Raw genomic sequence first — 13,077 nt, forward strand, 5'->3', positions numbered from 1 at the left:
AAAATTTGTTGGCACAAAGGGAGTCCAGACAGGGAGGGATGTCAGGAGAGATGGCTGACACCGGGGCAAAGGAAAAATGCTCCAATTCTATATGAGACATCCATTGCGTGGGAGTATTTCCTTGTGAAAGTGGCAGCCATTCAGTGACTGACATTCTAGAGCCTAGACTCTATCACATCTCTCAAACCTCACATTTAGAAGGACCCTGTACTAGCTGCTATGCTCAGCTGCTGTGATTTTCAACTTCTCAATAATTTCTGAACCTGAATATCATGCACCTGGTCATGAGCGGGTGACCGTGGTGACCTCCTGATGTGCTGGTCTCACGTCTGGGGTCTGGGGGACTAACCATTCCTGGGGCCTCAGAGACAAAAACACAGAAAATAAAGTCAGAAGCAATGAATGAGCCCAATGTTGTAGCCAAAAAAACAAGCCTTGAATTGGGGCCTGGCAAGTCCACGGGATCCACACCTGTGCTCAGAGTGTCTCTGGTCCAAGAGACAGAGGGACCCACAACACAGGAGCCTAGTGCCCAGGCCAGGCCTGCTACAGAAAGGGGGACTTTTCAACTCAACTCATGTGACTTGAACCCTGGGTCAAATCAAAGGCAAGCTTCTCCTGACATGAAATGATCTCTCACCAAAGTTGCTGCTTCTGGTTGCCTGCTCAGTCCCAGCACCCAGTGTGTGCACAGGAAGCCTTGTTATCTGTGTTTCACATGGGACCTCAAAGGAATTTCCTAGGAGATGAGGACTTCCTGTCAAATGAGCATCATAAAATCATTTCAGACAATGTGTGCACAAGAAAAGAAATTTATGAAAGTGCATAAATAATTTTTTTAAAAAAAAAAAAAAAAGCTTGTACCGGCAGGGAATATCTTTGGATGGTCATTTTCCAAACCATCCATCTCCACATAGGATAGTCCCTGACATGGATATGGTGCTCACATGCTTTCAAGAAAGTCTTTAACCATAATCCTTTCCAGGAGTAATGTTTTAAATATTTAGCTCTGGGCTAAAGAGGACTTTAAAACAGAATGACAGCAACAGAAATCATAATGTTGGTTGTCAGGGAAAGAGACAGGCCTGGGAATGGGGCCTGAGAGAATTTCTGGTGATGAAATGTTCTCAGTCTTTACAGGTGAATGTTCCATGGGCACATACATATGGATTGATCAAAACCATTCTTTGGTTCACTGCACAGTGTGTAATGTTATTGTATATACAGTGGATCCCTTGAACCACACTTTTTTGAACTTCATGGGTCCAGTTTTGTGTGGAATTTTTAATAGATGCTAACTACAGACCTTGTTGTTCATCTGGCAAAGAATCACCCTGCAATGGGAGAGACCTGGGTTGGATCCCTGGGTGGGGAAGATCTGCTGGAGGAGGAAATGGCTACCCACTCCAGTATTCTGGCCTGGAGAATTTCATGGACTGTATGGGGGTCACAAAGAGTCAGACACAACTGAGTGACTTTCACTTTTGACAGTACTACACAATTGTGGCTGGTTGAATCTGCAGTTGTGGAATCATAAATACAGAGGGTTGACTGAATTTAAACAAACTTTTACAGCAGGGTTAGGGCTGGGTCAGGGCCCCCAAACTTCACATTATTCAAATGTTTACTATAATTCTTATGCCAATAAAGTTGATGTAAAAACACCTAAGGGTAACTAGAGCTAATCAATGAATACAGTAAAGTTGCAGGATATAAAGTTAACACACAGAAATCGCTTGCATTCCTATACACTAACAATGAGAAAACAGAAAGAGAAATTAAGGAAACAATACCATTCACCATTGCAACAAAAAGAATAAAATACTTAGGAGTGTATCTACCTAAAGAAACAAAAGACCTATACATAGAAAACTATAAAACACTGATGAAAGAAATCAAAGAGGACACAAACAGATGGAGAAATACACCGTCTTCATGGATTGGAAGAATCAATATTGTCAAAATGGCTATACTACCCAAAGTAATCTATAGATTCAATGCAATCCCTATCAAACTACCAACGGTATTTTTCACAGAACTAGAACAAATAATTTCACAATTTGTATGGAAATACAAAAAACCTGGAATAGCCAAAGGAACCTTGAGAAAGAAGAATGGAACTGGAGGAATTAACCTGCCTGACTTCAGACTATACTACAAAGCCACAGTCATCAAGACAGTATGGTACTGGCACAAAAACAGAAATAAAGATCAATGGAACAGAACAGAAAGTCCAGAGATAAATCCACGAACCTATGGTCACCTTATCTTCGACAAAGGAGGCAAGGATATACAATGGAAAAAAGACAACTCTTTAAAAAGTGGTGCTGGGAAAACTGGTCAACCACCTGTAAAAGAATGAAACTAGAACACTTTCTAACACCATACACAAAAATAAACTCAAAATGGATTAAATATCTAAATGTAAGACCAGAAACTATAAAACTCCTAGAGGAGAACATAGGCAAAACACTCTCCGACATAAATCACAGCAGGATCCTCTATGACCCACACCCAAGAATTTTAGAAACAAAAGCAAAAATAAACAAATGGGACCTAATGAAACTTAAAAGCTTTTGCACAACAAAGGAAACTATAAGCAAGGTGAAAAGACAGCCCTCAGATTGGGAGAAGATAATAGCAAACGAAGCAACAGACAAAGGATTAATCTCAAAAATATACAAGCAACTCCTCCAGCTCAACTCCAGAAAAATAAATGAGCCAATCAAAAAATGGGCCAAAGAACTAAACAGACATTTCTCCAAAGAAGACATACAGATGGCTAACAAACACATGAAAAGATGCTCAACATCACTCATTATCAGAGAAATGAAAATCAAAACCACAATGAGGTACCATTACATGCCAGTCAGGATGGCTGCTATCCAAAAGTCTACAAGCAATAAATGCTAGAGAGGGTGTGGAGAAAAGGGAACCCTCTTACACTGTTGGTGGGAATGCAAACTAGTATAGCCACTATGGAAAACAGTGTGGAGATTCCTTAAAAAGCTGGAAATAGAACTGCCATATGACCCAGCAATCCCACTTCTGGGCATACACACCAAGGAGACCAGATCTGAAAGAGACACGTGCACCCCAATGTTCATCGCAGCACTGTTTATAATAGCCAGGACATGGAAGCAACCTAGATGCCCATCAGCAGACGAATGGATGAGGAAGCTGTGGTACATATACACAATGGAATATTACTCAGCCATTAAAAAGAATTCATTTGAATCAGTTCTAATGAGATGGATGAAACTGGAGCCCATTATACAGAGTGAAGTAAGCCAGAAGATAAAGACCATTACAGTATACTAACACATACATATGGAATTTAGAAAGATGGTAACGATAACCCTATATGCAAAACAGAAAAAGAGACTCAGATGTATAGAACAGACTTGTGGACTCTGTGGGAGAAGGCGAGGGTGGGATGTTTCAAGAGAACAGCATCGAAACATGTATATTATCTAGGGTGAAACAGATCACCAGCCCAGGTTGGATGCATGAGACAAGTGCTCGGGCCTGGTGCACTGGGAAGATCCAAGGGAAACGGGTAGAGAGGAGGTGGGAGGGGACCGGGAAAGGGGGAATACATGTAAATCCATGGCTAATTCATTTCAATGTATGACAAAAACCACTGCAATGTTGTATAGTAATTAGCCTCCAACTAATAAAAATAAATGGGAAAAAAAAAACACCTAAGAGTATGTTACATGCTCTGTTTATCTCATGTAGTGAACCAGCAAGCACAATTACTTTCTTTCCTGTGACATCTGAAGACCTCAAGTATAGGGCTTGAAGTCACAATGTGTCCATATCCACTTTAGTACCTAGGAAGCACTAGAGGAGGCTGTCAGAGATTAGCAAAGGGAGTCAAGAAATCCAGAGTCCTGTTACCTGCCAGGGACTTCATGCTACTAAATTCCTGTGCAACCCTGGAAGATGGTGTCCTGACTAATAAAATATGTCCACTAGACTCTGCCATGGATATTTACCTTTATTTTTCTGGGTGCTCCTAGGAGGGGTATTTTTGGAAAAGGTAATATGTGAATAGGTATATTGTAATAATAGATTAGATTAACATTTTAATTAGTAAAGCAGATGACCCTCCATAACGTAGGTGGGCTTCATGAAACCAGGTGAAGAGATGAATAGACGAAAGAAAACTGATCCTCCCCCAAGTAAGAGATAATTGTCAGCTGATGGCATTCACACTGGGCCACTAGTTCTTCTGCTTTTGAACTTAAACCTCAGTTCACCCTCAGTCTCTAGTAGCACCAGACCAGCTTGCAGCTTTTGGACTTACCAGCCTTAAGAACTATGTGAGCCAATTGCTTTAAAACATGTATGTGTGTATGTATTTGTGTCTGTGTGTGTGTATTATTTATTCTTGTCGGGGACAGTTTTGGGTGGCAAAGATCACAACAGATGAGGACAGACTTGAATCAAATACCTCGCTCTGAAAGGAATGAAATATGAGATGTGGAAAAGTCAGTTCCACTCCGATGTATAAACAGGGAAAATAATACTTACCTAGGATGATCTTTGGGAGCATTAAAACACAGGAGAAGAAGATTGTCTGGGAGAGTGTATTGGATCAATCTAGGCCTGGAAGGAAGGCAGCCACCCTCATGACCACTTCCTGAGCTGGGGTAGGAGAGTTTTTGTCCCAGAGGCACGTGATCCTGCAGGGCTGTGTCTTTGCTGCTGGCACAGAGATACACGGCTGAGTCCGTCAGCTCCAAGGAGCTCAAGTTCAGCTCAGAGCTGGAGTCACTGAACTGTTTTGCTGAGAATCGATCCGGGAGCTGTGCTTCTCCCCTCACTTCCTCCCTGTAATACTGAACGAGGAACCGGGGGCCCTGGCCCAGGGCCTGTTGGTACCAGTACACAGAGAGGTGTCCAGAGACAGGGGAGCATCGCAGTGTCACTAGCTGTCCTCTTGCTTTAATCAGGTATCTTGGGGTTTGGGTGACTCCAGCATCCACAAGGCCTGTGGGAGAAGAAGACTGGGGCTGAGAAAGAATGTGGGAGCAAACCCGATGGTGCCTTGGTTTCAGGCAAAGTCAGGCTAGCAACAGATTCTCCCCTGTGCCAAGGACCCACCTGCTGCCAGGAGACAAAGAGCCACACAGCAGACGGGGCTGCAGCCCATGGCAGGAGGGGCAGAGCTGTCTGGCGTCTCCTTGCTCAGAGCTCTGCTTCTCTGAGAGCTGGGGTTCTGGGCCTCCGTCCTCTGATTGGAGGTGAGGCAGTGACGTCACTGCTCTGATGTCATTGCCCCTGTGTTTCCCGGGAACCTGACCTCTCATTCCAGGTCAGCTGATCCAGGAACGCTGCTCTGTCCTGCAGTCTCCTAGATGACGTGTGACTGCTGGTCTGGGCGAGGCTGGGTTTATGCCCGACGCCCTTCCCCGTGGCTCCTTCGCCTCTCTCTTCAGGCCGGTGTTTCTCTTTTCTGTTTCTTTCCTACCAAATCCCAGCTCCATACCCTTCATTTATTCTGCAACCTCAGAGGCTCCTTCAGCATTGCAGAGTTGACATTCATGGCTCCCACCTGGGACAGCAAGCCTGCAAATTAGTGCCTATGCCAGTCAGGCTTCTAGAGATAAAAACCCCAAATGAAGCTTTCTCTTAACCCTGCTGGTCCCAGGCACTAGCCCTGTCCCCTTGCTCTGCCCCAGAAACTTCTGGAGTTTGGCAGTTCCACAGCGTCCCCATGTGGTCTATGTGTGGAAACCAAGATTGTCTGCCCAGATTTAATAGTCATGGGATGCGTTCATAGTAGAAAATATTTCACTGTTGGCCAATCACACTGTGTTTTTCTTGTTTTGTTTTTCTAAAGAACATACACACGATTAGAAACACAATCTCACAAACCAGCCTGCCTTAGCTGATTTATGATTTTTATTTCACGAGAAAAGAAATGTGTTCATGCAGGAAATATTTAATCCTTTGACTTTTAGAAGATTGTGTTGAGGGAGATGCCACAAATTTGGGTTAGTTTTTGTTGGTGGTGTTGTGGTTCAATTGCTAACTTGAGTCCAACTCTTTGAGACCCCATACATCACAGCGCACCAAGCTCCCCTGTTCTTCACTATCTCCCAGAGTTTGTTCAAATTCATGTCTGTTGAGTCGGTGATGCTATCTAACCACCTCTTTCTCTGCCACCCCCTTCTCCTTTTGCTTTCAGTCTTTCCCAACATCAGGGTCTAGGCTATTTAGATGCTAAAGACAGGCAGTGGTGGAGAATACACACACACAGCTTGCCTCTCCTTCTGCTGAGGGATACAAAGGAATTATGGATGATTAATCATTAACTGAGGGTGCATTCTCTTTGAGGGCCCCAGGGAGCCTACTCAAACATGAAAACTTAGGGATCATTATTTGGTTCCCTGGGTGTCGGGCAAAGACATGACCCAGATGACGGAGGAGCAGCTAGGCTGAAGTAGAGAAGGTTGGAACGAGGGCCAGGAAGGTGGGAGAAGAAAGACCCCACATCTGGGGAAGTTGGACAAGAGCAGAGACCACACAAGGGCCAGCCTAGGGGAGGAACTTCCACAGCAACAGGCATGTGGTGCCCGGGGAGAGACAAGAGGGTCTAGATGTATCTGATTTCCCAACACCCTTCCCTCCTGGAGGCCTCCTGTTCAGACTGATACTAGGAGTCAGAGCTGGCTAGCATCTTTAGGCTCATGTGGCAGCTATGGTGAAGAGACAGAGAGTGAGAGCGGACACATGTCCATGAGGCCCTGTTGTCAGGTCTGTGCCAGCCAAGATCAAAACTGCAGGCTATACTGCCAGTGTGTGTCTGTGGTCTCCGATCTCCAGGTGCTAAGAGCCTGCAAGGGGCTCCCCACATTCCAGCTGCAAGGCCCTCTTCTGTCTTTTGCACAGAGAGGAGGTGGCCGTGCAGCGCCGTGGAGTCACTGCTGGCGCAGAAGTACACAGATGTCTGGGAGCGGTTGGCAGACTTCAGCGTGAGAGGGAAGTTCTCTGTGCTTGGTCTGGAGATGCTGTACCCGTCGGGCACATCTCCTTTCTCCGTGTACGGAGTCCCAGCTGAGTAATGGATCAGCCTCAGTAGGTGTCCCAGGTCTTGTCGGTACCAGTACATATAATTATGGTTCATATCCTGAGTACATTTCAGTGTGGCGCTCTGTCCTGTCCTGACGACCTGGAATCTGGGGTCCTGGGTGACACCAGTGTGGACCGCCCCTGTGGAGAAGGAGGACCGATGCTGCAGTCACGGCAGACATGCTTCGTGCTGCAACACCAATGGGGACCCTGCCCCCAAGACTCACCTGCCTGCAGGAGACAGAAGACCACACAGCCCAGGAGGCAGGGGCTCATGGCAGGGGTGGTGCGGGTGGAGGGCCCTCTGGTCTGAGTGTGGATGAGAGGGGAGAGGGGCTCTGCAGGGAGTCCTTCTGAGATGTCACTGTCCCTGCCAGGCCCCAGAGCCGACCTGTCACTCAGGGGGCCACGCCCCTTCCCCCAGAGGCTCAAATCAGAAATGATCCTAAGTGAACAGTTCACATATGACCGACCTAGACAGCATATTAAAAAGCAGAGACATTTACTTTGTCAACAAATGTCCATCTGGTCAAATCTATGGTTTTTCCAGTAGTCACGTATGGATGTGAGAGTTGGACAAGAAAGAAAGCTGAACACCGAAGAATTGATGCTTTTGAACTGTGGTGTTGGAGAAGACTCTTGAGAGTACCTTGGACTGCAAGGAGATCCAAGCAGTTCATCCTAAAGGAAGTCAGTCCTGAATATTCATTGGAAGGACTGATTCTGAATCTGAAACTCCAATACTTTGGCCACCTAATGCGAAGAACTGACTCATTTGAAGAGACCCTGATGCTGGGCAAGATTGAAAGCAGGAGGAGACGATGACGACAGAGGATGAGATGGTTGGATGTCATTGCCGTCACTGTCCCTGCCAGGCCCCAGAGCCGACCTGTCACTCAGGGGGCCACGCCCCTTCCCCCAGAGGCTCAAATCAGAAATAAATCTATGTGAAGAGTTCACTACAGGGAAACCCATCCAGCTCAATGGATGTAAATCTCACACATTGCTGTAACCTTTCTGTAAATGTTAAAGATTTTTTCTGTAAATGTTAAACTGATTGAATGTTTTGTAAGTTCTAGTCCACAGATAAGTCTTCATTAACATGTACATTACTTGTATTTATCTACATATTTCTGGAGGTTTGACTCCTGGGGAATCCTTCTGGCGTCCTCCTGTCCTTTATGATATGTGGCCCAATAGCACTTCAAGGCTCCATTTCTGCAACATTGACCGCAGTCCTGAGAATGTCCTTCCACCTACCACGTTTCTCCAGGTTTCTGCTGCCAACATCATCGCAGCTCCTCAACATATGAGGAATTCTTTGGTCTATTTCTAATCAGTTCACTGACAGACGGTCCACCGGTCAAACGCAGGTACAGCCCCTCCATGTTCACACGTGTTTCCCGTGTTGGGGGGAAGGGAGCCAGCAGAACCCCCTCAGGCCTGTGACCCAGCTTTCTGGGTGGAGAGAAGTGGGGTGCCTGCACAGGATGACGTTTTGGCCCAAAGGAACACAGATGTAGGAGGGATGTGGAGGGAGGCGCTGAGGCCAGGGTAAACGGAAAAGGCTCTCTTTTTATTTGAGACATTCCTACCATGGGAATACCTCCTTGTGAAATGTGGCTGCCATTCATTGAGTAGCAATTCATATCATAGAGCCCACAATTGTATCTTGTTACACATAATACAACACGTAAATGTAATTTGTTTGTACAGAGAAATATCCGTGAGCGAAGGGACCACAGGTTTAGAGAACAGACTTGAGCCAGAATGCTAGCTGTAACACTGATGAAGTATGAGATCTGGGCAACTCACGACCCCTCAGAATTACAAACAGTTAAAATAATACTTGTCTTGATGACCTTAGTGAGCATTTAAACATACCAAGAAGTAAATGTCTGGAAAAGTCTATCGCTCTACCAGAGACTGGGCTTGGCAGGCTGGCAGCTGACACCCTGCCCACCACTTCCTGAGCTGGGGCAGGCCAGTTTTTGTCCCAGAGGCACCTGATCATGCAGGGCTGTGTCTTGGCTGCTGGCACAGAGATACAAGGCGGAGTCCGTCAGCTCGAAGGGGGTCAAGCTCAGCTCAGAGCGAGAGTCAATGAACTGTTCTCTGGAGAATCAATCTGATATGTTTCCTTTTTGATACACTTTCCCATCATAATACTGAACGAGGAACTGGGGACCCTGGCCCACGGCCTCCTGGTACCAGTACACAGAGCAGTGTCCAGAGTCAGGAGAACACTTCAGAGTCGCTTGCTGCTTTCTTGATTTGATCAGGTATTTGGGGGTCTGGGTGGCTCCAGAATCCACCAGGCCTGCTGGGGAACAATCAGATGGAAGCTGAGGGCAGAGCACAAGGGAAGCCTCCTGCTGCAGCCCTCATCGCCTGGCTTCTATCTCAGGGAGGCAAAGACATCTCAGAAGCTCCCCGATGTGTCCAGGACTCACCTGCTCCCAGGAGGCAGAGAGTCACACAGCAGAAGAGCCTGGCGCCCATGGCAGCATCAGGAACCCAAGACTGCTGCTGGCTGGGGGCGGGGCTCCTGGGGTGAGTGATGTAAGTGCTGAGCCTCCTGCTTCCCTGATTGGACCATTGCCTATGACGTCACTGCTCTCTGTCTCTGCAGGCTGTTTCCTGATCCACTGGACCCCTCGCCAGGACTCACAGCAGCACTGCTGCTGTGATATTCAACTTCTCAATAATTTCTGAACCTGAATATCATGCACCTGGTCATGAGCAGGTGACCCTGGTGACCTCCCGATGTGCTGGTTTCCATGGAATCAAATCTCACGTCTGGGGTCCGGGGAACTAACCATTCCTGGGGCCTCAGAGGCAAAAACACAGAAACTAAAGTCAGAAGCAACGAATGAGCCCAATTTTGTGGCTATGAAACAAGCCTTGAATTGGGGACTGGCAAGTCCATGGGATCCACACCTGTGCTCAGAGTGTCTCTGGTCCAAGAGACAGTGGGGCCCAAACACAAGAGACTGGTAGCCAGGCCAGGCCGCTACAGAAAGGGGGACTTCCACAGCATAGGAACAATGTCTGGGAGAGTGTATCGGATCTATCTAGGCCAAGAAAGCAGGCAGTCACCCTCACCGCCACTTCCTTAGCTGGGGTAGGAGTGTTTTTGTGCCAGAGCCACGTGATCCTGCAGGGCTGTGTCTTGACTGCTGGCACAGAGATACACGGCTGAGTCCGTCAGCTCCAAGGAGCTCAAGTTCAGCTCAGAGTGAGAGTCACTGAACTGTTTTGCTGAGAATCGATCTGGGAGCTGTGCTTCTCCATTCACTTCCTCCCTGTAATACTGAACGAGGAACCGGGGGCCCTGGCCCAGGGCCTGTTGGTACCAGTACACAGAGAGGTGTCCAGAGACAGGGGAGCATCCCAGGGTCACTCGCTGTCCTCTTGCTTTAATCAGGTATCTTGGGGTTTGGGTGACTCCAGCATCCACAAGGCCTGTGGGGGAAGAAGACTGGGGCTGAGAAAGAACGCAGGAGAGAAGCCGATGGTGCCTTGGTTTCAGGCAAAGTCAGGCTAGGAACAGGGATTCTGTCCTGTGCCAAGGACCCACCTGCTGCCAGGAGACAAAGAGCCACACAGCAGACGGGGCTGCAGCCCATGGCAGGAGGGGCAGAGCTGTCCGCCGTCTCCTTGCTCAGAGCTCTGCTTCTCTGAGAGCTGGGGTTCTGGGCCTCCGTCCTCTGATTGGAGGTGAGGCAGTGACGTCACTGCTCTGATGTCATTGCCCCTGTGGTTCCCGGGAACCTGACCTCTCATTCCAGGTCAGCTGATCCAGGAACCCTGCTCTGTCCTGCAGTCTCTTAGGTGACGTGTGAGCTGGACTGCTGGTCTGGGCGAGGCTGGGTTTATGCCCGACGCCCTTCCCCGTGGCTCCCTCACTTCTCTCATCATGCTGGTGTTTCTCTTTTCTGTTTCTTTGCTACCAAATCCCAGCTCCATACCCTTCACTTTTTCTGCAACCTCAGAGGCTCCTTCAGCATTGCATAGTTGAAGTTCATGGCTCCCAGCTGGGACAGCTAGCCTGCAAATTAGTGCCTATGCTAGTCAGGCTTCTAGAGATAAAAACCCCAAATGAAGCTTTCTCTTAACCCTCCTGGTCCCAGGCACTAGCACTGTCCCCTTGCTCTGCCCCAGAAACTTCTGGAGTTTGGCAGTTCCACAGCGTCCCCATGAGGTATGCATGGAAACCAAGATTGTCTGCCCAGATTTAATAGTCATGGAATGTGTTCATATTAGAAAATACTTCACAGCTTACCTATCGCACTGTGTTTTTGATTGTTTTTTTTTTCTAAAGAACATACAGGCAATTAGAAACACAAACTCACAAACCATCCTGCCTTAGCAGATTTATTATTCTGTATTTCAAGAGAAAACAAAGGTGTTCATTCAGGAAATATTTAATACTTTGACTTTTAGAAGATTGTGATGAGGGAATTGCTGCAAACTTGGGTTAGTTTTTGTTGGTGGTGGTGGTGTTCAATTGCTAACTCGAGTCCATCTCTTTGAGACCCCTTGCATCACAGCGCACCAAGCTCGCCTGTTCTTCACTGTCTCCCAGAGTTTGCTCAAATTCATGTCTGTTGAGTCGGTGATGCTATCTAACCACCTCTTTCTCTGCCACCCCCTTCTCCTTCTGCTCTCAGTCTTTCCCAGCATCAGGGTCCAGGCTATGTCGATGCTACAGACAGGCCGTGGTGGAGACACACTCACCGCTCGTCCCTCCCTCTGCTGAGGGGCCACAGAGGGATCACGGGTGACTCATCACTGACTGCGGGGGCGTTCTCTCTGAGGTCCCCAGGGAGCCTGCTCAAACAGGACCATGTCAGGATCATTACGAGGTTCCCTGGGTGGAAGGGCAAGGACATGACCCAGATGAGGGAGGAGAAGCAAGGCTGAAGTAGAGAAGGGTCGGAACGAGGGCCCAGAAGGTGGGAGAGGAAAGACCCCACATCTGGGGAAGTTGGACAAGAGCAGAGACCACACAAGGGCCAGCCTGGGGGAGAACCTTCCACAGCGACAGGCATGTGGTGCCCGGGGAGAGACAAGAGGGTCTAGATGTACCTGATTTCCCAACACCCTTCCCTCCTGGAGGCCTCATGTTCAGACTGATACTAGGAGTCAGAGCTGGCTAGCATCTTTAGGCTCACGTGGCAGCTACGGTGAAAAGACAGAGAGTGAGAGCGGACACATGTCCATGACCCCTGTTGTCAGGTCTGTGCCAGCTAAGATCTAAAACTACTGGCTATGCTGCCAGTGTGTCTGTGGGCTCCGAGACTCCAGGTGCTAGGAGCCTGCAAGGGGCTCCCCAAGTTCCAGGCTGCAGGGCCCTCATCTGCCTTTTTGCACAGAGAGGAGGTGGCCGTGCAGCGCCGTGTAGTAACTGCTGGCGCAGAAGTACACAGATGTCTGGGAGCGGTTGGCAGACTTCAGTGTGAGAGGGAAGTTCTCTGTGCTTGGTCTGGAGACACTGTACCCGTCGGGCACGTCTCCTTTCTCCGTGCCGGGTGGGCCATTTGAGTAATAGATCAGCCTCAGCCCGTGTCCCGGGTCTTGTCGGTACCAGTACATATAATCATGGTTCAGATCCTGAGTACATTTCAGTGTCGTGCTCTGTCCTGTCCTCACGACCTGGAATCTGGGGTCCTGGGTGACACCAGCGTGGACCGCCCCTGTGGAGAAGGAGGACCGATGCTGCAGTCACAGCGGACATGCTTCATGCTGGCACCCCCAAGGGGACCCTGCCCCCAGGACTCACCTGCCTGCAGGAGACAGAAGACCACACAGCCCAGGAGGCAGGGGCTCATGGCGGGGCGGGGCAGGCGGAGGGCCCTCTGGTCTGAGTGTGGATGAGAGGGGAGAGGGGCTCTGCAGGGAGTCCTTCTGAGATGTCACTGTCCCTGCCAGGCCCCAGAGCCGACCTGTCACTCAGGGGGCCACGCCCCTTCCCCCAGAGGCTCAAATCAG

General features: G+C 48.5%; 2 long non-coding RNA genes and 2 gene segments (V, D, J or C); 1 reads left to right on the top strand and 3 right to left on the bottom strand.

Annotated features, from left to right (window-relative positions):
• Window positions 1–6,667: 6,667 nt before the first annotated feature.
• On the bottom strand, window positions 6,668–7,359 carry LOC139031999 (T cell receptor beta variable 6-4-like). The segment is given in 3 exon segments: window positions 6,668–6,710; window positions 6,867–7,224; window positions 7,311–7,359. Coding segments are annotated over 3 exon segments (450 nt in total).
• On the top strand, window positions 7,360–11,372 carry LOC139033919 (uncharacterized). Its single transcript, XR_011486404.1, has 2 exons — window positions 7,360–8,456; window positions 9,716–11,372. It is a non-coding gene; the product is annotated as an uncharacterized lncRNA (long non-coding RNA).
• Window positions 8,639–9,739, bottom strand: LOC110140369 (uncharacterized). Its single transcript, XR_011486366.1, has 2 exons — window positions 9,537–9,739; window positions 8,639–9,403 (listed from the first exon to the last, which is right to left on the bottom strand). It is a non-coding gene; the product is annotated as an uncharacterized lncRNA (long non-coding RNA).
• Window positions 11,373–12,441: 1,069 nt separating the features above from the next.
• LOC139032177 (probable non-functional T cell receptor beta variable 6-7) lies at window positions 12,442–12,917 on the bottom strand. The segment is given in 2 exon segments: window positions 12,442–12,782; window positions 12,869–12,917. Coding segments are annotated over 2 exon segments (390 nt in total).
• Window positions 12,918–13,077: the final 160 nt, after the last annotated feature.

This window comes from Odocoileus virginianus, chromosome 1 (genome assembly GCF_023699985.2).
Source record: "Odocoileus virginianus isolate 20LAN1187 ecotype Illinois chromosome 1, Ovbor_1.2, whole genome shotgun sequence".
Classification (NCBI taxonomy): Eukaryota; Metazoa; Chordata; class Mammalia; order Artiodactyla; family Cervidae; genus Odocoileus; species Odocoileus virginianus.